We start from the raw sequence: 24779 nt of genomic DNA, 5'->3' as shown, positions 1-24779 counted from the left end.
ATTTTGGACTCAGTTCAGTTTCTTGCATGTGAATATCGGACCCTGTCCTCAGCCATTCACCACTACACAGTAGAAAAGGTTAACGCGCACCGCGGAGCGAGAAAATTGTTTCTTTGAAACATCGAGTTTATTTTACCCTGTCGATTTTACATCCTGGATTCGACCGACCCTTTCCCAATGGATTTGTTTATATTTAAAACTTGTTTTTAGCCCGTGCAATTTTGTTGCATTGGGGGGCTGTACACACAAAAGCAACGCAAACTCTTGGTGCTGTGGACATCGAAGGCCTTGGGACATTTGGCTCGTTGTGTTGTGCTATCATCTTTTTAAATGTTCGCAAAGGAAAATAGGTTAAAAAGGAGAACATCTGGTGTGTTTCTTTTTAATTAAAGGAATATGTTTGCTTCCTGTCTGACTTTTGCACTTCTGGGAACTTTTTGTGCAGGTAAGCACCCTATTTATGTAATAGGCTATCGCTTACTCTTATGGTTTGAATTGGCAATCAGAACGTATTCAGTGATTTCACACTAACAGAAAAGCAGAACACAAATTCTGATTATTCTAATGTACCCAAACCAGGGATAACGTGCTGTAGGTAGTCACTTGACTATTGATATTGGCTCTATCGAATGGTACAAAAATGACACATTTAATGGCATTACAATAGCTAAGGCAATAATTAAATGGGTAGCATTTTGTATGTTTGTTATTTTGAGTATTGATGCGAAAGGTTATTTAAGCTTTTCGGTGCATTGGTTCACTGTAGATCAATAAGTAATTCGCGACAACATACAATTTCCAATGAGTTTGATACATTTCCTATAACAATCTTCAATGATTAGTCATTAAAATATAAGTGTCGCATTTATTTGAACGACAGCTTATCGTATTTGGCTGAAATGTGAAAGCAGGACCGTAAAAAAAAAAGCCTACGATGAAGTCATGTGGCCTCATATGTTGCAAAGATATCGTTGCTTTAGAAGTGTTTACGACTCTATTAGGAATGCATAGCTTGAGAAACACAATGTGATGCATTTGGAAGTGTTTACACGTGTATCAGACTTATCAGTGTATTTTGACCTGTGTAGACTAAATTAAACCACATGATAGATCTTCAATCTCCATTGAAGCGCGCTGACAGAGGTGTTGAAATTGATGTGAATGATGCTTAGAATTCCACTTATTTCGCACAGCCCACATCACTTGTAGCCTAATTGGTAATTAATGTATTTTTTGGCATACATTCTCTCAGAGCAGTAGGATGAGTACTCCAAATAACTATATATATATTTTTTTTAAATTTAGCATTCTACTCTGGATTTCCACGCAAAATGTTATTGTTCATGTCCTCATTATCTAGTTCAGTGACGCATACATTTAGGCCTATATACCTGTAGGTTCGCAGATTTCATTTTTGGCAATTTGTTTATCACTGCTGCTTTGTTGTGTAGTTCCCTCCTTGTTTAGTCGACTTTGGGGGAGGGGTACGTATGGGGTTGGGGTGAAAATGGCTCTTGTGTTTATTTTCGCTTTTGCTGAAATAAAATGATTTATTTATTTTTACCTGAAATGTAGATACGTTAATGAATCTGTTTGTGTATGGTTATGGTTACCACTCATCCCAGTCAGACAAGTTATTTGTCATTTGGCTGCATGATTGTTGTCAAACACTATCCTAACATCTCTGATATTTTGGTAATTGGTTAAAGTGGCAATTCTTGATACTTAGCCAATACATTCTACAGTGACTTGTTTAGCCTACATATTGAAGTGCTGATATTGTTTCATTTTACGTCTCTTCACCTTAGTAGTTCTTAGAATTTCTGCAATTTTCTAATTCCAAGATTTGTTGTGAATGACGGGTAGTCTGCTATTTGATTATGGTGCCATAGTTGTTGCACTCTTCAGACTTTGATTGAAAAGGAAAATGGTTATTGCTTCAAAACAAAAATAGAATTTGACAGAATAGCCACTGTTATTATTTTACTATTTCTATTCATGAATGAGTTTCAAGATTCAGTTATGTCATGAGGTTTTCAGTAACCTACAATTTAATACAAGGAGTGTTTGATAAGTGTGGTTGTGGGAAACCCACAGGACTTTTCTCAGCACGTGGGACCAGCTATTTTGTATCTCATGACATTTCAGCTGAATACAGTCAAAGTCAGTTCCATTTCTTTCTGAATAACTTTGAACTGATTAAGGATTTATTTTTGTATATGGTACTTACTCACCCAGTTCAAATGCCTCTACGCCTGTTGCTTACTATGGTTTTCACACTGAAAGCAAAGCCAGTCAAAAATCGTAATCCCTTCAACCATCTAATCGTAAATATCACTAGTTATTTGTTAGAAGGGTTGTGCAGTATTCAGATTTTCATACTGTGCCTGTGCCATCCTGGGATAGACGGTATTACCGGCAGGGCTTGCTTCCTTTTTTTCCCCCACACGAAAAACAAAAACATCCCAAAAAACGTTGCCTACCAGAACAATAACGAAATGATAGCAAGTATGGAATCCCCATAGTGGATGCTAGGTAAATGCTAAGGAGCGCATGCAAACATTCACTACTAAGACGGATGACAACCCAGCTAAAGTTACGTATACATCTCAAAATTCAGGTTGCAGCACTCACAAAAAAAGTAAATGAGATGGCAAGATCTTAATCCAGGAGGTGATTGTTTTTGCTGCTCTTACCAAGAAACTTGATCCTGGAAAGTTAACATTCTCTCCAGCTGGGTTTTGCTAACGTTATCTGGCGCAACTTAAATAGATATAGGCCACCAGCCAAGTTTGGATATACTTACTCATTCCAGGTTTTTTTATATATATATATTTTTACCATTTTCTACATTGTAGAATAATAGTAAAGACATCAAATCTATGAAATAGCACATGGAATCATGTAGTAACCAAAAAAGTGTTAAACAAATCAAAATGTATTTTAGATTCTTCAAAGTCAAATCAAATTTTATTGGCACATACACGTGTTTAGCCAACGTTATTGCAGGTGTGTGCAAAATGCTTGGAGCCACCCTTTGCCTTGATGACAGCTTTAAACACTCTTGGCAGTCTCTCAACCAGCTTCACATGGAATGCTTTTCCAACGGTCTTGAAGGAGTTCCCACATGCTGAGCAGTTGTTGGCTGCTTTTACATTTTATTTACATTTAAGCACTATTTAACTAGGCAAGTCAGCCGAGAACAAATTCTTATTTACAATGACGGCCAAACACGGACGACGCTTGGCCAATTATTCACCACCCTATGGGACTCCCAATCACGGCCCGATGTGATACAGCCTGGATTCAAACCAGGGACTGCAATGATGCCTCTTGCGCTGAGATGCAGTGCCTTCGACTGCTGCGCCACTCGGGAGCCCTTCCGTCACTCTGCGGTCCAACTCATCCCAAACCATCTCAATTGGGTTGAGGTTGGGTGATTGTGGAGGCCAGGTCATCTGATGCAGCACTCCATCACTCTACTTGGTCAAATAGCTCTTACGCAGCCTGGAGGTGTGTTGAGCCATTGTGCTGTTGAAAACAAATGGTAGTCCCACTAAGCGCAAACCAGATGGGATGGCGTATTGCTGCAGAATGCTGTTGTAGCTATGCTGGATAAGTGTACCTTGAATTCTAAATAAATCGCAGTGTCACCAACAAAGCACCATCACACCACCTCTTCCATTCTTCACGTGGGAACTATACATGCGGAGATCATCCGTTCACCTACTCTGCGTCTCACAAGACGCAGCCGAAAATCTCAAATTTGGACTCATCAGGCCAAACAACAGATTTCCACCGGTCTAATGTCCATTGCTTGTGTTTCTTGGTCCATGCAAGTCTCTTCTTACATTTACATTTATTGGTGTCCTTTGGTAGTGGTTTCTTTGCAACAATTTACCCATGAAGGCCTGATTTTTAAAGCAGTCTCCTCTGAACAGTTAATGTTCACATGTGTCTGTTAATTGAACTCTGCGAAACATTTATTTGGGCTGCAATCTGAGGCTGGTAACTAATGAATTATCCTCTGCAACAGAGGTAACTCTGGGTCTTAACTCTGGATAGACAAATCTGTTTTGAGGTGTTCTGATCTCAAACAAGAACCTTTGTGAGACACAGAAAAAGTGAGAAGATGCTGGAGGAGTGCTTCACTGCTTGGTATGGCAACTGGTTGGCCTCTGACCGTAAGGCACTACAGAGGGTAGTGCGTACGGCCCAGTACATCATGGGGGCTAAGCTGCCTGCCATCCAGGAACTCTACACCAGGCGGTGTCAGGAAGACCTTAAAAATTGTCAAAGACCCCAGTTATAGACTGTTCTCTCTACTAACGCATGGCAAGTGGTACCAGAGTGCCAAGTCGAGGACCAAATGGCTTCTCAACAGTTTTTACTCCAAAGCCATAAGACTCCCGAACAGGTAATCAAATGGCTACCTGGACTCTTTGCATTGTGTGCAACCTCTCTTTTACGCTGATGCTACTCTTTTTATCATATATGCATAGTCACTTTAACTATACATTCATGTACATACTACCTCAATCAGCCTGACAAACCGGTGCCTGTATTTAGCCTCGCTACTGTTAGTTTTCACTTTTTTACTGTTTTTATTTCTTATCTATTGTTCAACTAATACCCTTTTTAACTTAGAAATTGCACTGTTGGTTAGAGCCTGTAAGCATTTCACTGTAAGGTCTACTACACCTGTTGTATTTGGCGCATGTGACAAACTTTGATTTGATTTTAAATCTCTTCAGATTATCTCAACAAATTGACTAGAATGACAAAGTTCTGCAAGGCTGTAATTGTGGAAAATGGAGAATTCTTTGACGAAAGCAAAGTTTGAAGGATACTATTATTTCAATAAAAATATAATTTCAATAAAAATATCATTATTTATAACTTATCTCTTCATGTATGTTTTCATGGAAAACATTTCTATGTGACACAACTTTTGAACGGTTGTTTGTGTGTATCTTATACACACCCACCCCCTCGGTATGATTTTCCAATTGCGTATATATTTCAAAATACCCCGAGATACGGTATACTGCCCAACCCTATTTGATAGGTCAATGACAATACCCTTGGTTTCTTGCAAGCAACAAAACATTATAGTCCTATGCTGTATGGTCACGCCAATACACAACACAACATTATAGTCCTATGCTGTATGGTCACGCCAATACACAACCACAACATTATAGTCCTATGCTGTATGGTCACGCCAATACACAACAACAACATTATAGTCCTATGCTGTATGGTCACGCCAATACACAACAACAACATTATAGTCCTATGCTGTATGGTCACGCCAATACACAACAACATTATAGTCCTATGCTGTATGGTCACGCCAATACACAACCACAACATTATAGTCCTATGCTGTATGGTCACGCCAATACACAACCACAACATTATAGTCCTATGCTGTATGGTCACGCCAATACACAACAACAACATTATAGTCCTATGCTGTATGGTCACGCCAATACACAACCACAACATTATAGTCCTATGCTGTATGGTCACGCCAATACACAACCACAACATTATAGTCCTATGCTGTATGGTCACGCCAATACACAACAACATTTTGGCTACTATTGAACATTCAAATGTATTCTCCCTATTCTGCACAAGTCGATCACAAGAGACAAGTCATTGTAATGAAACATGCCAAATAACAGCTGCTAGACCATTGGGAGCCAGAATAGTAAATGCTTTTGTGGGGGTGGGGTGGTGGCATAAAACCAGCTGTTTTCACTGCGCTGGATGTATTGTGTAATGGTCTCACTGAGTGCATTCTGTGGCTCCCTGGCTAGCAGCAGAGGTAGTAGAATGCAGCTCTGGTCCTCTGCTCTTATCAACTGGTAATCCACTCTGTTGAGACAAAGGAAGCCGGATCCCTGCCAATGGCTCGCTTGCTCTCGCTCTCTCGCTACTAGGAGGAGATGCTGACCCCGAGTCATAGCATCTTTCCTCACTCCTGTCGATTCATTGGCTTTTGCTGAGTTGAGGAGAGTCTGTGACTGTCCTGGTATCGCCTATGATCGCACAGTGTCAACTGAGGCAGGGGCTGCGCGCTCCCCCCCCCCCGTGCAGATTGGCCTTGCCCACCGATCCGTTAGTGTGTGTGTGTGTGTTAGTGAGAGCAGGGCTTGGAATGCTGTTAGTGCTCTCTCATCGCAGCTTTACTGAATCCGTAACAATGGTGTGTGTGCTGTGCTGGATTTTCTAAGGTTCGGCCACATGGTCTAGTGGAAATGGGGGAGGGGTGGCTCTGCTAGGGTGGATTACTCCTGAGTTGTAATGGCCACTGCTTAACCCGCTCATCTGTTTTCTGCCTTAGAAACATCTCTACTAGTTACTGCATATCGTCCCCGTATTTACAGGGGAATTCATGTATTATATGGATACAGTCTATTGTGCATGGACAGGAAATGGGGAGGAAAACACTGGGAAATGGGGGATGGGTAGCCTCTAGCAGGAGAAGGGATTTAAAGTGACAGTGTGTATTCCCCCCTTGCCTTGGATTAAAGATGTTGAGCTGTAGGAGATTCATTGCATAGTTGTTTGGGTGAGAATAGGCCAGATATGTTTGTCGGGACAGCTGTTACTGTAATTCCACAGTCTAGTATTGAAGCATGATGTTTTTCCACAGAAGTAGATTTATTTATATATATATATATATATATATATATATATATATATATATAAAAAATGTAGGGTGTAATATACAAACACTACATGACCAAAAGTATGTGGACACATGCATCTTATTTATACATCTGTCAGCAAAATAAATGGCCAAATCCAGTCATTTGAAGGGCTGTCTCCACATACCTTTGTGTGGAAATTGGCATTTTTGGACGGCGATTAAAAATAAATAAATAAAATAATCATTAAAAAAATACATATATATATATATATATATTTTACTGTTAACTGCCTTGTTCAGGGGCAGAAGGACAGATTTTTACCTTGTCAGCTCGGGGATTCAATCTTGCAACCTTCCGGTTACTAACCACCTGCCTTACATTGCATTCCACGAGGAGCCCGTGGCAGGTAAGTTGCTTGTTAGCATTAAACTTATCTTATAAAAAACAACCAATCTTAACCTCACATGGTTGAGGATATTACTAGTTTATCTAGCGTGTCCTGCTGTTGCATATAATCGATGCAGTGCGCATTCGCGAAAAAAGCACTTTTCGTTGCTCCAATGTGTACCTAACCATAAACATCAATGCCTTTCTTTAAAATCAATACACAAGTATATATTTTTAGACCTGCATATTTAGTTAATGTTGCCTGCTAACATGAATTTCTTTGAACTAGGGACATTTTTACACTTTTCTTGCGTTCCGTTCAAGCAGCCAGGGTATATGCAGCAATTTGGGCTGCCTGGCTCGTTGCAAACGGTGTGAAGACCATTTCTTCCTAACAAAGACTAATGAATTGTCCAGAATTGTACCTAATTATGACAACATTGAAGGTTGTACAATGTAACAGCAATATGTAGACTTAGGGATGCCACCCCTTAGATAAGATACGGAAAGGTTCCGTATTTCACTGAAGAATAAACGTTTTAGAATATATAGAAATCATAGTTTCCAGATTTGACCATTTAATGACTTCGGTGTTATTATATTATAACTAAGTCTATGATTTGATAGAGTAGTCTGCATGAGCGGTGGTAGGCAGCAGCAGGCTCGTAAGCATTCATTCAAACAGTACTTTCCTCAGTTTGCCAGCATCACTTCACAATGCTTCAAGCATTGCGCTGTTTATGACTTCAATCCTATCAGCTCCCGAGATTAGGCTGGTGGAACCGATGTGAAATGGCTCGCTAGTTAGCGGGGTGGGCTCTAATAGCGTTTCAATCGGTGACGTCCCTCGCTCTGAGACCTTGAAGTAGCCGTTCCCTTTGCGCTGCAAGAGCCGCGGCTTTTGTGGAGCGATAGGTAACGATGCTTCGAGGGTGGCTGTCTGTGTTCCTAGTTCGAGCCCAGGTAGGGGCGAGGAGAGGGACTGAAGCTATACTGTTACACTGTCAATACTAAAGTGCCTATAAGAACATCCAATAGTCAAAGGTTAATGAAATACAAATGGTATAGAGAGAAATAGTCTTATAATTCCTATAATAACTACAACCTAAAACTTCTTACCTGGGAATATTGAAGACTCATGTTAAAAGGAACCACGAGCTTTCATATGTTCTCATGTTCTGAGCAAGGAACTTAAACGTTAGCTTTTTTACATGGCACATATTGCACTTTTACTTCTCCAACACTGTTTTTACATTATTTAAACCAAATTGAACATGTTTCATTATTTATTTGAGGCTAAATTGATTTTATTGATGTATTATATTAAGTTAAAACAAGTGTTCATTCAGTATTGTAATCATTATTATAAAATAAATAAATCGTCCAATGAAAAATCATAATCGGTCGACCTTATATTAGTGTATTTAGCTAAAAGATAAGCTTTGTTTTGGTGTACATCGTTCCCATTGTAGTGTATTTTCTTGAGCTCTTTGCATATTTTTGGCACCATGCATACAGCATCGGCCTACTTTTGTCAAAGGATACCATCTTTAGAATCTCATTCGGAGACGCTTTTTCAAGCAGAATGACCGTATGAGCCCATAGATAAGGGTGTGGTTTTGTGCTTTTCCCTCAAACCGAAAGCCATAAATCATCAATCTTTCTGGTATAAATTACACCATCTTGTTTTTGCTTAGTTTCCCCAACTCTTAATTTCTTTATCTGGTACTTTATGTATACTTTTTATCCAGTAGTTCTGAAAGTAGCACTCACGAGCCAAAGGTGGTTCCTGAAAATTGCTACTACGCTTCATATGTGCACCGCGTCATTGCACTCTCTCTCTCACTCTGCTGTGTTTGCATCTTGCTAGCTGTCACTCAAATGGCGAGGGACTCAAGCTCATTGCCTGGAATGTAAATTGCTAGGGGGCTGGTCCATGTGGGGGGAAATGGCACAGCATCCAAAATACGCTTTCAGACTAGGGATTTTGTGGCTAATTGAGGTAAGACAGTAATTCTGCTCATATAACCCAAAGTGAGAGGTTTTAAGGTTTAGTCACCAAAGTTCCATAGCAAGTTTTTTTTGTTGTTTTGTTTTGTGAATTTTTACCCCTTTTTTTTCTCCCCAACTTCGTGGTATCCAATTGTTGTAGTAGCTACTATCTTGTCTCTTTGCTATAACTCCCGTACGGGTCTCGGGAGAGACGAAGGTTGAAAGTCATGCGTCCTCCGATACACAACCCAACCAGCCGTACTGAGTCTTAACACAGCGCGCATCCAACCCGGAAGCACCAATGTGTCAGAGGCTACAATGTGCACCTGGCAACCTTGGCTCGTGCTCACTGCGCCTGGCCCGCCACAGGAGTCGCTGGTGCGCGATGAGACAAGGCTGCGACACAACCTGGGATCGAACCTGGGTCTGTAGTGACGCATCAAGCACTCCGATGCAGTGCCTTAGACCGCTGAGCTACTCGGGAGGCCGGGGGGGGGGGGCAGATTTCTATGCAATGTAAGATTTTCTGCTCGTTTTGTTCCATTCTAGGAAATGACTGCACAAACACGATATGAATAGTTGTGTTAATGAATAAAGAGCATGGAGTCAAGCAGAGGTTGGGATCTTTAGGGAAGAATTCCAGCCTGTCTCTTGTTAAGTGCTCATTAACTTATTGTAGAAAGGCCTCCCGGGTGGCGCAGTGGTTAAGGGCGCTGTACTGCAGCGCCAGCTGTGCCATCAGAGTCCCTGGGTTCGCGCCCAGGCTCTGTCGTAACCGGGAGGTCCATGGGGCGAGGCACATGGCTTGGTCGGTAGGGCTGTGACCATGACCGAATTAACACACACAGCATCCGTACAATGTAAATAGCTGAAGGGAGACCTTTCTTATCGCCACCTCTGTCAGTGACTCAAGCAAAAGTCTCATTTTTCATAGTGGTGTTCAGAACCGGAAATTACACCCAACAGAGAGAGGTGAAAGAGAAATTGTTTGGGCCTACCTGTGAGTGCGATCAGCAGTGCCTGTGAAATTTCCTTCTCATGTTGCCCACAACACGAGACTTGCCGTGGTCCTTCAGAACATGTTGTGCAAACACTGGAAGAAATGTATACAATGCCTCGGTCGCTTGCCTTATGTAATTGGCATCGGTCCCTGAAACTGGAGAAATGTGGCTTCCATTAACCTCTCTGGGATATGTGGGACGCTAGCGTCCCACCTGTCCAAAAGCCAGGGAAAATGCAGAGCACCAAATTCAAAAAATTACTATAAAAATCAAACTCATTAAATCACACATGCAAGATACCAAATTAAAGCTGAACTTGTTAAGCCAGCCAACATGTCAGATTTCAAAAAGGCTTTTTGGTGAAAGCAAACAATGCTATTATCTGAGGATAGCACCTCCGTAAACAAAGAGAAACCATATTTCAACCCTGCAGGTGCGACACAAAACGCAGAAATAAAAATATAATTCATGCCTTACCTTTGACGAGCTTCTTCTGTTGGCACTCCCAATATGACCCATAAACATCACAAATGTTAATTCTGTTGATATATATATATATCCAAGATGTCCATTTATTAGGCGCGGTTGATCCAGAAAAAGACCGGTTCCAGCTTGCGAAACGTGACTACAAAATATCTCAAAAGTTACCTGTAAACTTTGCCAAAACATTTCAAACTACTTTTGTATTGCACAACGTTAGGTATTTTTTTAACGTAAATAATCAATAAAATTGAAGACTGGATGATCTGTGTTCAATACAGGAGAAAAACAAACTGTAGCTAGCTTTCTGGTCACGTGCCTCTATCAAAACAGTACACTTCAAGTGACCCTCGTTCAAGATTGCTGTATTCTTCATTACATAAAGGAATAACCTCAACCAATTTCTAAAGACTGTTGACATCCAGTGGAAGCGATAGGAACTTAAACTGGATTCCCAATGAAAACCCATTGAAAAGAGTGACTAAAATCTCAATGGTTTGTCCTCAGGGTTTTGCCTGCTAAATAAGTTCTGTTATACTCAGACATGATTCAAACAGCTTTAGAAACTTCAGTGTTTTCTATCCAAATCTACTAATAATATGCATACAGTGGGGCAAAACAGTATTTAGTCAGCCACCAGTTGTGCAAGTTCTCCCACTTAAAAAGATGAGAGGCCTGTAATTTTCATCATAGGTACACTTCAACTACGACAGACAAAATTAGAAGAAAAATCCAGCAAATCACATTGTAGGATTTTTTAAAATGAATTTATTTGCAAATAATGGTGGAAAATAAGTATTTGGTCAATAACAAAAGTTTATCAATGTTGGCAATGACAGAGGTTTTCTGTAAGTCTCCAAGGTTTTCACACACTGTTTCTGGTATTTTGGCCCATTCTTCCATGCAGATCTCCTCTAGAGCAGTGATGTTCTGGGGCTGTTGCTGGGCAACACGGACTTTCAACTCCCTCCAAAGATTTTCTATGGGGTTGAGATCTGGAGACTGGCTAGGTCACTCCAGGACCTTGAAATGCTTCTTGCGAAGCCACTCCTTTGTTGCCCGGGCGGTGTGTTTGGGGTCATTGTCATGCTGAAAGACCCAGCCACGTTTCATCTTCAATGCCCTTCAATTTGACTTAATACATCAATAAAATCTATTTAGCCTTAAGTAAATTAAACATGTTCAATTTGGTTTAAGTAATGCAAAAACAAAGTGTTGGAGAAGAAAGTAAAAGTGCAATATGTGCTATGTAAGAAAGCTAATGTTCCTTGTTCATAACATGAGAACATATGAAAGCTGGTGGTTCCTTTTAACATGAGTCTTCAATATTCCCAGGTAAGAAGTTTTAGGTTGTAGTTAATATAGGAATTATAGGACTATTTCCCTCTATACCATTTGTATTTCATTAATCTTTGAATATTGGATGTTCTTATAGGCACTTTAGTATTGCCAGTGTAACATTTATAGCTTCCTTCCCTCTCTCCTTCCTGGACTCGAACCAGCAACACAACGACAACAGCCACCCTTGAAGCAGCGTTACCCATGCAGAGCAAGGGACGCTATTAATTCGCGCTAACTAGCTAGCCATTTCACTTCGGTTACACCAGCCTTATATCGGGAGTTGATAAGCTTGAAGTCATAAACAGCGCAATGCTTGACGCACAACGAAGAGCTGCTGGCAAAACGCACGAAAGTGCTGTTTGAATGAATGTTTACGCTTCTGCCTACCACCGCTCAGTCAGATATTTAGATACTTGTATGCTCAGTCAGATTATATGGAACGCAGGACACGCTAGATAATATCATCAACCATGTGTAGTTAACTAGTGATTAGGATTAATTGTTTTTTATAAGATAAGTTTAATGCTAGATCGCAACTTTCCTTGGCTTACTGTATTCGTGTAACAGGCAGTCTCCTTGTGGAGTGCAATGAGAGAGAGGCAGGTCGTTATTGCTTTGGACTAGTTAACTGTAAGGTTGCAAGATTAGATCCCCCGAGCTGACGGTTCAAATCTGTCGTTCTGCCCCTGAACAAGGCAGTTAACCCACTGTTCCTATGCAGTCATTGAAAATAAGAATGTTTTCTTAACTGACTTGCCTAGTTAAATAAAGGTATATAAAAAAAATAGGTGCCCAAAAAGAACGATTTCCGACTGTTATGAACGTGAAATCGGCCCTAATTAATCTGCCTTTCCGATTAATCGGTCGACCTCTACTCAGGAACATTCACTCTCTTGGTAAGCCCCTCCAGTGTATATTTGCCCTTGTGTTTTAGCTTATTGTACTGGTGAACGGTGAATTTCTCCCAGTGTCTGTTGGATAGCAGACTGAACCAGGTTTTCCTCTAGGACCAGGCCTATGCTTAGCTATATTCTGTTTTATTTGTATCCACCCAAAAAACTCCATAGTCCTTGCCGATGACAAGCATAGCCATAACATGATGCAGCCACCGCCATGCTTATATGAAGTGGTACTCAGTGATGTTGTGTTGCATTTTCCCTAAATATACCGCCTTGTATTCAGGACATAAAGTACATTTTCTTTGCCACACTTTTTTCAGTTTTATTTTAGTGCCTTATTGCAAACAAATGTTTTTTAAATTTGTATTTCTTTTCATTCTAGTTTAGGTTAGTATTGTGGAGGAATGTTGATCCATCCTCAGTTTTCTCCTCTTACAGCCATTAAACTCTGTAACTGTCACCATTGGCCTCATGGTGAAATCCCTGAGTGGTTTCCTTCCTCTCCGGTAACTGAGTTAGGAGGATGCCTGTATCTTTTGTAGTGACTGGATATATTGATACACCATCCAAAGTGCAATTCATAACTTCACCATGCTCAAGGGGATATTCAGTGTCTGCTTAGTTTTTACCAATAGGTGGTCTTCGCAAGGCATTGGAAAACCTCCCTGGTCTTTGTGTTTGAATATGTGCTTGAAATTCACTGCTCAACTGAGGAAACTTACAATTATGTGTAGGGTACAGAGATGGGATAGTCATTTAAAAATCATGTTAAACACTATTTCACACAGTCCATGTGTGAAACAGGTGGACCAGTTTAGCACATTTAAAAAAACTCCTGATCTTATTTAGGCTTGCCTTATTAACTCAGTGCTTTTTCATTTTAAATGAATTGGTAAACATGTTCGAAACCTAAATTCCACTTGGTTATTGTGTGTAGGTCAGTGACACAATTCAATTTAGTCAATTTTCAATTTAGGCTGTAACATAACGAAATGTGGAAAAAGTCAAAGGGTGTGAATACTTTCTGAAGGCACTAAATAAACGGTACACAGTGGTCCAGTGAGCGATACTAGTTTCTTTCCCAAGGAAAATACCCAGTGTGAAAGGAAATGGCTCATGTTTGCTTTGACACAGCGGCTGACTTGATGATTGTGTAGGGGTAAATGGATGATGTGCTGCCTATTGGGGGGAAAAAGCACACTAGTACTGATTTATTCTTGATAATGTAACTACAGTTAGTCTGCCAGATGTTTCAGCTATTTGCTAAGCTAAAGCATAAATAGCATCTCCCCTATCCATTCTTTATATAGGCTGTTACATTAAACAGAAATGCATAAGCCAGAGCAGGTTGCAGTTGTTTGGGGTCATCTTAAGTGAACAGGCTGGTTAAGAGTTTTTAGGTAAACCTTGTCCTAACGCTCCTATATCTTTATCTTTCCTTCCCTGGTGGGGCACTGTTGACTCCCATAGCTAACTGCCATAATGAGGCCTCATGCTTAGTTGTTTACCAAGTGAAAACTGTCATTGCCTATGCTCATGCTTGGGGATGGGCAACCTTTAAGCCTATAGAGATGATGTTGGTTTACTTTTAAGTGAAATAGGTTAATTTGCACAGTATCTACGGCCTTGTGAACTATTTTCCTCTGCTTGGGTCTGGGAAACATGCCGAGTTTGCTGACAAATGGGAATTGCTTGCCAAGCCTTGGATAATGTCCCAATATAGCTATATCCTTGTGTGCCCAAATCTCTTATTTCTTAAGTGTGAGCTCCAGCTTTTGAAGTGAGAAGGGAGGAAGCTTGTGAGTGTCCCCGCTCAGTCGCGTGCTGCTGAGAAGCCACACTGTTCTGGCCCCAGCGTTTGTTTACCTTTGCCGATAACACTTATCTGGGCAAAGCTGCATGGGTGGAATGCGGTACGTAAACAATGATATTCGGCAGGGCCTTATCTTTGTGTAGGCTGCGTTGTACATTATACGCAGCACTCAAAGTCCTGCTGAACATGCGGTAGGATGGGATTAGCCAAGTGTTTCAAATCAAAATCAAATCAAATTTTATTTATATAGCCCTTCGTACATCAGCTGATATCTCAAAAGTGCTGTACAGAAACCCAGCCTAAAACCCCAAACAGCAAGCAATGCAGGTGTAGAAGCACGTTTAGTTCCAGAAGATATGTGCCATGTTTCATAGTATGGTAATTCATTATCAATGTTTACTGTTTAGCACAAAACGCAGAGATCAAGCTTTTAGACTCCATTCTAGATCCCTCTTTGGGAAATGGGTGGACAACATCCAATGATCTATACTGAACAAAAATGTCAATTAGACATGTGAAATGTTGGTTTCATGAGCAAAAATAAAATATCCTAAAAATATTCCACATGAACAAAGTTTAATTCGCTAAAATGTTGTGCGCAAATTGGTTTACATCTCTTTTAGTGAGTTTCTCTTTTGCCAAGATAATCCATCCACCTGACAGGTGTGTGTGGCATATAAAGAAGCTGATTTAAACAGGTGCACCTTGTGCTGGGGACAAAAAAAGGCCACTCTAAAATGTGTAGTTTTGTCACAACACAATGCCACAGATGTCAATTTTGCGGGAGCGTGCAATTGGCATGTTTACTCCAGAGCTGTTGCCAGACAATTGAATGTTCATTTCTCTACCAACGGCCGCCTCCAATCATTTTTTGACCAGTTGTGAAGTCCGTAGATTAGGGCCGAATGAATTTATTTCAATTGACTGATTTTCTTGTATAAACTGTAACTCTGTGAAATTGTTGCATGTTTGGGCCACTCATGGTTTTTCTCTCCAGAAAGTAAATGCGATTCCAATTTGACTCTTGGCCTTTTATTTTATTGTAAACAAATCATTAATATAAAACAATGGAATATGCTTGACCATTAGGAGGCACAGCAGAAGCCTCTAGTTATTGAAGTAATGTATGGTAAGGACTGATGCTGTCTTCTCTGCCTTGGAACTGTTCTGTAGTAGGAGTACCATGTCATTCGCTATCCATTTACAGTTGTCAGGACATTCTCTTCTCTACATTTTGCGATGTTCACCAATACCCAGACTGATGTCATGACATCAACCTTATAGCCCCAACCGCTAGACACTTTGATCTGCAAGAATCAAATGGGTGGAAGCAAAATGGTGGAAGCTAATTTTATAAAACCATTTAGCAGATGCTCTTATCCAGAGTGACTTACAGGAGCAATTAAGGTTAACTCAACCTGGCCTCTGCAACAGAGAGAGATTAGGTGGAACAAATTTTTTTTTATAGTACTTTCTCCAACCTAATCTATCCGTAACTACCGGAAGTGTCTAGAGGATGTAATTTATTTTACTGTAGGTAGCGTTAGCTAACACTAGTCGGATGGACCTGTGACAAAACTCCAGTATTTTTCATCCTATAGCATGTTCTCCATCTTTTTGAAAATAGTGAGCTAACATGTTTTCAACACTTATTTTCCTGACTGATCAAAAATATTGCGATACTGGTATTGTCACAGCCTTAGTATCGAATCGCAAATCATATTGTATCGGCACCTAAGGATCATTATAATATCATATCGTGAGGTCCCTGGCAATTCCCAGCCCTATAGGCTAGTTAGTTTTGGCACTAGTTAGAATTCTCTTCCTCTGTTCTCTGATTTCCTGCTCCATCCATTCGCCCCATTTCAGAGAGCAGTGGTTGCAACAACTTTCACTCACTGAGTGCTAGAGGGGAAGGGGGTTGGGCACTGGTTTTGAAGTTCCTTTCAAGGTGGGATTGATGGCCCTCATAATCCTGTGTCTGAAAGAAGCCTCCCTTTCCCCCAGAGGACCTGCGCAGTGTCTCTCCACTCCACATCCAGCCCCTGTGGAGGGCCCCTCTCTGCTTTTGTGTCCCACGCACTGACCCCCCCCCCCCTTCTGTGTGGGGATGTGTCAGGCAGGCTGCTGCTGGGGCCTGTTTGTCAAGCCCCTGTGCCCCATGCTGGGGGTTTTGAGGCTGGGCGTGGGACTGGGAGAAGGGGCATGGGGCATGGTGGTCACCCACCCCCCTTTGAGTTTAGCATGATATTGACACCTCCTCCCTCAGATCCACATGTTGTTCCTGTCAGGGGGGAATGAAGAGAACAAAGATTCCCTCTTACTTCTGGGATGGACTCTGGAGGAAGAGGACATGTGAAGAACTGTTCTGTAATTGTGTGTGTGTGTATAAGGGATGTTAACTTAAACCACAAAGGTTTAAACAATAAGGGAATGCGAAACATTTAGCATTCATCTTTGAGGTGATTTTTTTTTTTTCCCTGTGTCACCGCTACTTGAAATGATGTCCAATGCTCATTCAGGTTTCATTCAACATAGCCTACTTCCCTTTCAATTCTCCTTTGCTGTGAATGCTTTCCATCGACACCTCCTTTGGCATGCTCTCTGTCAGGGGAACTGGAAGAGCAACATAAATGTAACATTTGTTCCATATATGGCCTACATGTTTCAACTACCTAAGCAGTTAGGCTAGTTCACCCCAGATTCTCACACTTTTTTTGTATCAAAATAGTTGTCCGTCATCTCGATAGGCCAATCCTTACTATTCAGTTGGTGTGTAGGCCTGCAGATTTGGCAAACAAATTGTATTATTATGAGTTCAATTGAATTGTTGGACCACTTCTGAAAACATGTAACTAACTTCCTGGGCTGACCTATCCCTATTAGCTCTCTGGATCTAGACAGTGTTTCTTTCTCTCAGATGGACGAGTGAAGGCCTTTGATCAGGCTGCAGACTGGTTTCGTTCAACACTCTTCTACCCCTCCCATCTCCATTAAACCTCATGCCTGTGCTGTGTGTGGACTGTGGAGCTAGCTCACCTTGCTTGCTTGAACTTGGAGTTTTTTCAGATGGAGATGACGGCGGCAGCTGCTCATCTGGCTTCCTCCTGGTCTGCCGTCTACAGATGGAGGCGTACGCTGGTTCATGTTGACTCCCAGGCTGCTCTGATGACCCTCGCGTCTCTGGCCCATCTGTCGCGGACTGTCAACACACACACACACACTTACACACACACACATAAACACACTTCTGTTTGGCAATTTCTCTGATGTCTTCGGCATCCTGTTCCAGTATGCCCTTGATGTGGCCAAGAGTGAGCAAAATGGAAAAACCCTGCTGCATGTGTTGTGTGGAGAATGTTTGGTTGTACAGAAAGGGAACATTTCAGACCTTGAAGCCATTTTTCTGTGGCTTTAGAATGATTCCTCTTATGACACTCACTGCCTGTTACTCGGCTTCATCATATGTATCATATTGAAAGACAAGGCAACAGCCAACACGTTGCATGAATCCTTGGTTTTGTTCTACCCTGGTTTTAATTGATTGCTACCGTGACCGTCTAGAGAATTGCCATTCACTATTGATGGACAATGATGTTTGGAGGAGTGTGGGAGAGGGTCACATATTCCCCCTAGCTCTAAGAAGGGTAGCAGGCTGAACCATAGACATGTTGATGGGCAAGATTCTCGCCGGGGAGGGAAGGGCAGGAACAACAGAGGGAGAAGGTCACGGGGTGAGTCTTTTGTCATGGTAAACCCAGTAACTTGACCACCTGCTGTGCATAAGGCCCCAACAATAGATGTCTACAGCTGCATGGGAAATGAACAGCCCCCAAGGATCTAGACTAACTCTGAAAACTTTATCACACCACCAGGGGAAATGTAAAGATTATAGGCTTATTTTGGGGGAATTGAGAAGCTTAAATTTACAGAGCTAACATTTTCTCAGAGCTTAATAAAACTAAATGGTGAGTGAAGGTCATGCTCCAAGGTGTGTGTGATTTAGCCTAAAATGTAGGCCAGACTACCACAAGCTGGCCAATAGGTGGCTCAGCATTTTCATATTGTCTATATTTGTTAGGATCACTCTCAGGTCTGGCAAACGTTCCCCAAGGCCAAGTCCTACAACTAAATATTTACACAACTCAAACCTTTGAATTAGTTAGGATTTAGCCCCTAACATTTCTGTCTAGCAGTTGAGACACCTTGAAATGGAACGTTGGGAGTTGTCCCCCCCTTCTCCCTGATGCTGCTGAGGCTCAGTTGGTGCATTGTGGGTCCATTGTCTAGGGTCCTTTTGTACTGTCACTGAGGGAAAACACTGATTGCCACACATTGAGCAAGAGGCTGATATTATGCTGTCACTGTCAGATGAGCAGAAATGTATTCGGAGCCATGCAGACCCAAAATGAGTCTGAAACATTGAGGTTTTGAGGTTAATCATATCCTCGTTTGAAAACTGTGCAGCTGACTTGCCTTGAGCTATGTTATTTTATTTTACCTTTATTTAACTAGGCAAGTCGGTTAATAACAAATTCCTATTTACAATGACAGCCTAGGAACAGTGGGTTAACTGCCTTGTTCAGGGGCAGAACGACAGTCCAACGCTCTAACCACTAGGCTACCTGCCACTCCCTGTGGCCAGAGTTATTTGTTCTTCTTATGTTGCTTGTAGTGTGGTTGGTGAACATCAGTTGAGTGTTTTACCTTCCCACATTACACACACACAATGGCAGCTGTATTAATTGAAATATCAATGGTTTATATTGTGACGACAACAGTGTTCAGAAGTTCAAACTTTGTAAACAGACCTTGTAGACTACTGAATGTGCTGTGCAGTAACTTCAGATCTATGCTATGCTGCCACCTCTGCATAAGGTATGCGGTTCAGGCCTGGTCTTGACCTAGTTTCAGAGCCCCACTACTCACACGTGAGATTCCACCACGAAGGTGCTCTCTGCAGACCAGGATGCCTGTTGGTTTTTGACGGGAATGAGGGAACTGTGCGGTCCAATGGCAGCAGCCTGCCCGTGTCCCCCTCTCTCTTCTCTCTGGAAACAGGCTGGCCTCAGAATCCCTCCCCTACCGTCTCTCTCACACCACCACATGCGACTGCTCCATTGACAGGCCTCCCGCCCACTCCTGTTCCCTGTCCCTCTCTCTTAATATCTATTCTTGACCCCGATTTATTATTATTTTTGCCTTGGTCCGTGGTTATGTGGTTGAGTTGTGGTTGGTGTCTTGCCAGCATCTATAAATAGCAGAGTGTTGGAGTAAGTATCTGAATGAGGGGGAGCGGCGCAGCACAGAAGGAAAAGTCCTTTTTGGCATCCAGCTGGCTGCCGGCCAAGGCCTGGCTGAGTGTAGCCGTGGCGGGGGAGTGTTTTTGTTTTGGAGGTGGCGTAGTAAAGAGCTGCTTTTTTGTGGAGGGGTTGATTTCTCTTTTCTTTTTAAAAATGGATTGATTTAAGTCATTTTTATCCAGAGAGACTGACAGTAGGGAGTCTGTACTTTTTTCGTACTGGTCCCCTGTAGGAATCGAACCCACAACCCTGGCGTTGCAAGCTCCGTGCTCTACCAACTGAACCACACGGGACCATGGAGCATTATGAATGGGAAGAGGCGCTGTCTTGTTTTTGTATCTCCTTAGCCTGCGTAGTCATTATCAGAACTCAATTGAGTAACGTTGGGGTTGCTAATTGCTATCATTTGGGGTTTCCTCAAGTAGGCCGTGGGTTACGCAAGTTAAATTAGGGCGGGCTTCAATGCTAGAACAAAAGTCTTCTGGTATCCTCAATTATAGGCAGCAATGTGATCTTAATTCAGAACCTTCATCCAGTCATATACACTGAGTGTACAAAACATTAACACCTTCCTAATATTGATACCACCCCACCCCCTCTTTTTTAAATTATTTATATATGTTAAGCATGAAAAACCCAGAAGCCTTTGCTGTTCTTGACACACTCAAACCGGTACGCCTGGCACCTACTACCGTACCCCGTTCAAAGGCACTTAAATATTTTGTCTTACCCATTCACCTTCTGAATGTAACACATACACAATCCTTCTTTAAAATTAAAAAAAGGTTAAATATATATATATATATATATATCTTCTCCCCTTCATCTACTCTGAAGTGGATTTAACAAGTGACATCAAAAAGGCTTCAAAGCTTTCACATGGTCAGCTGGCTGATGTTTTGGTCACTTTTGAATGCTGGCGGTGCTTTCAATCTAGTGGTAGCATGAGACGGAGTCCACAACCCACACAAGTGACTCAGGTAGTGCAGCTCATCCAGGATGGCACATCAATGCGAGCTGTGGCAAGAAGGTTTGCTGTGTCTGTCAGCGTAGTGTCCAGAGCATGGAGGCGCTTCCAGGAGACAGGCCAGTACATCAGGAGGCCGTAGGAGGGCAACAACCCAGCAGCAGGACCGCTACCTCCGCCTTTGTGCAAGGAGGAGCAGGAGCAGCACTGCCAGAGCCCTGCAAAATGACATCCAGCAGGCCACAAATGTGCATGTCTGCTCAAACGGTCAGAAACAGACTCCATGAGGGTGGTATGAGGGCCCCGACGTCCACAGGTGGGGGTTGTGCTTACAGCTCAACACTGTAGGACGTTTGGCATTTGCCAGAGAACACCAAGATTGGCAAATTCGCCACTGGCGCCCTGTGCTCTTCACAGATGAAAGCAGGTTCACACTGAGCACATGTGACAGTCTGGAGATGCCGTGGAGAACGTTCTGCTGCCTGCAACATCCTCCAGCATGACCGGTTTGACGGTGGGTCAGTCATGGTGTGGGGTGGCATTTCTTTGGGGGGCACAGCCCTCCATGTGCTCGCCAGAGGTAGCCTGACTGCCATTAGGTACCGAGATGAGATCCTCAGACCCCCTGTGAGACTATATGCTGGTGCGGTTGGCCCTGGGTTCCTCCTAATGCAAGACAATGCTAGACCTCATGTGGCTGGAGTTTGTCAGCAGTTCCTGCAAGAGGAAGGCATTGATGCTATGGACTGGCCCGCCCGTTCCCCAGACCTGAATCCAATTGAGCACATCTGAGACAAGTCTCGCTCCATCCACCAACGCCACATTGCACCACAGGTTTGCCAGATGTATATCTGAGATGTATATTATCATGAAAAATGACCATATTCATGTCATTAACACATTTTTCTGTCATGAGACTCTGGGTCACACACACATGCAAATGACCCTATTTGATCATATGGATTTGAAAATGAACTGCTCAATGGAACCGCATGGCCCAAACCTTGTTGTGGGCCTGGGTTTCTTTAGACAGAACAGAGCATCTGTCTTTTCAGCCTATTTACTTGAATGTATCTGGTAAAGATGAATCAGACACGTAGATGGGTTGTGTATAGCATGGTTAGGAGAATCCTTTTTGTCTCTGCGTTTTCCTGTGTGAAAAACCTACACGTAGTTAATGTCCACATCGGAGCTGCATCTCGTCATTGTCACCACCGCCTATTCACCGTGTGAGAAAGGTGACTTTGTCAAACTCTACAGCCATAGGCTTCCATTCAGGGGTATAGTCAAGCCTCCGTTCAGGGAAATTACGTGTTTTAAATGTAAGTCCATCTCCATAGTGATGAGAAGGGCATAGGCCTTCTCTGTTAGGAGGATATTGAAAAACAGAATGGAGCTTTTGTGAGCGGAGCTTAAATCGGCTTTTCCATTTAGTTATTTCATAAATGAACCACAGTGTTATTTTCCAACCTCACAATCTTATTCAGTTTCTCTCAGCATAACAACTTGATCTTGCACCTATACAAAACTTGCGTAATATTTTTCTGAAAAAGATATTTATTTATTTATTTTTATTTCACCTTTATTTAACCAGGTAGGCTAGTTGAGAACAAGTTATCATTTGCAACTGCGACCTGGCCAAGATAAAGCGTAGCAATTCGACACATACAACAACAGAGTTACACATGGAATAAACAAAACATAGTCAATAATACAGTAGAACAAAATAAAACAAAAAGTCTATATACAGTGGATGCAAATGAGCTAAGTTAAGGAAATAAATAGGCCATGGTGGCGAAGTAATTACAATATAGCAATTAAACACTGAAATGGTAGATCAGCAGAAGATGAATGTGCAGGTAGAGATACTGGGGTGCCAGTATACCAGTATGGGGATGAGGTAGGTAGATAGATGTGCTGTTTACAGATAGGCTAAGTACAGGTGCAATGATCTGTAAACTGCTCTGACAGCTGGTGCTTAAAGCTAGTGAGGGAGATGTGAGTCTCTAGCTTCAGAGATTTTTGCAATTCGTTCCAGTCATGGGCAGCAGAGAACTGGAAGGAAAGACGACCAAAGGAGGAATTGGCTTTGGGGGTGACCAGTGAGATATACCTGCTGGAGCACGTGCTATGAGTGGGGTGCTGCTATGGTGACCAATGAGTTAAGGCAGGGCTTTACCTAGCAGAGACTTGTAGATGACCTGGAGCGATCGATTGAAAAGCATGCATTTAGTGTTACTTGCGTTTTAAGAGCCGTTGGAGGCCATGAAAGGAGAGTTGAGAATCGCCAGCAGCAAGAGCATAATGGCTAGATATATACATCTATATATATATATAGGTCATTTGGGTCTATGTCTCCCCTTTGATATATATAACCTATATTGAACAGGCTAGTAATAGGGCTTGCATTTCGGCATATAATTTTAGGAAGAGGGTCCAGATTGTCTAGCCCGGCTGATTTTGTTTTGTAGGGGTCTAGATTTTGCAGCTCTTTCAGAAACATTGTCTATCTGGATTTGGGTAAAGGAGAAATGGCGGGGCTTTGGCGGGTTGCTGTTGAGGGTGCCTGGCAGTTGACCGGGGTAGGGGTATAAAGCATAGATGTATATTTTATTGGTGGTGACAATGTTTCCTAGCCTCAGAGCAGTGGGCAGCTGGGAGGAGGTGCTCTTATATGGACTTCAGTGTCCCAGAACTTTTTGAGTTAGTACTACAGGATGCACATTTCTGTTTGAAAAAGCTATTTTCTAACTGATATTTGTTCCTAACTTCCTGAAAAGTATATATATATATATGTTTTTGTGCTGGTCAGATGGTATAACCAAGGACTATATATTCCTAGTTCTACATTTTTTGTTTATTTAAGATGTATTTTAAAGAATCGCCAGGCATCATCTATTGATAGGTCAATGTCATTCCAGGATACCCCGGCCAGGTCGATTAGATGTATGTTTCAGCGAGCGTACAATGATGAGGGGTGGTCGTTTGGTTGCAGACCCATTACGGATGCAGGCAATAGGCAGTGATCACTGAGATCTTGATTGAAAACAGCAGTGTATTTGGAGGGCGAATATATGATATATGGTGCCCGTGTTTACTGATTTGGGGTTGTATGGTAGGTTCATTGATAATTTGTGTGAGATTAAGGGCATCAAGCTTATAGGATGGCCGGGGTGTTAATTAAGATGTCCCAGTTTAGGTCACCTAGTAGCACGAGCTCAGAAGATAGATGGGGGCAATCATACATACAGTATCGATGGGGGCAGAGGGAGGTCATATATTGTTTCAGGAAAGGTGAATTTTAGATGTAAATTGTTTGGGTACAGACTTAGCCTGCAGAGTTCTGTATTACTTTCTATCTTTGCAGTAGATGCAACACCGCCCCCTTTGGCAGTTCTATCTTGTCTGAAAACGTTATATTAACAATGGATATTTCTGCGTTTTTGGTGGTTTTCCTAAGAGGATTCAGACATAAGACATCTAGGTTGGCAGAGTGTGCTAAAGCAGTGAGTAAAACAAATTTAGGGAGTAGGCTTCTAATGTTATGCATGAAACCAAGGCTATACAGACGTCAACAAATGAGAGCACCTGGGCGGTGGGATGGAGCTAGGCACTATGGATTAACCTCCGATCACCAGAGGAACAGAGGAGAAGTAGGATATATAAAGACTATATGAACTATATAGAACAGAGAGTAAAAGGAGCAGGTTTCTGGGCATAGATAGATTCAAGGCATATGTATATATAGGATATACATAGGTAAACCTAGGCATTGAGTAATGAAGAGATATATATAGATATATATAGATATCTATAGATATAGATATATATAGTATATATATATATATGTATATCTATATAGATATAGATATAGATATAGATATAGATATCTATATATGTATATATATGTGTATATGATATGTATATGATA

General features: G+C 41.8%; 1 protein-coding gene across 1 annotated transcript in view; it reads left to right on the top strand.

The window, feature by feature from the left end:
- Positions 1 to 24779, top strand: part of LOC118370799 (activin receptor type-2B) — a 67545-nt gene continuing 42766 nt past the window's right edge. The window contains exon 1 of the mRNA XM_035755953.2: positions 1 to 445. Coding sequence (XP_035611846.1) covers positions 397 to 445 — 49 coding nt within the window. The 5' untranslated portion in view covers positions 1 to 396. The remainder of the gene's footprint in view (positions 446 to 24779) is intronic.

This window comes from Oncorhynchus keta, chromosome 4 (genome assembly GCF_023373465.1).
Source record: "Oncorhynchus keta strain PuntledgeMale-10-30-2019 chromosome 4, Oket_V2, whole genome shotgun sequence".
NCBI lineage: Eukaryota > Metazoa > Chordata > Actinopteri > Salmoniformes > Salmonidae > Oncorhynchus > Oncorhynchus keta.
The sequence above is the reverse complement of the archived record's forward strand: the minus strand, read 5'-3'. Positions and strand labels throughout refer to the sequence as shown.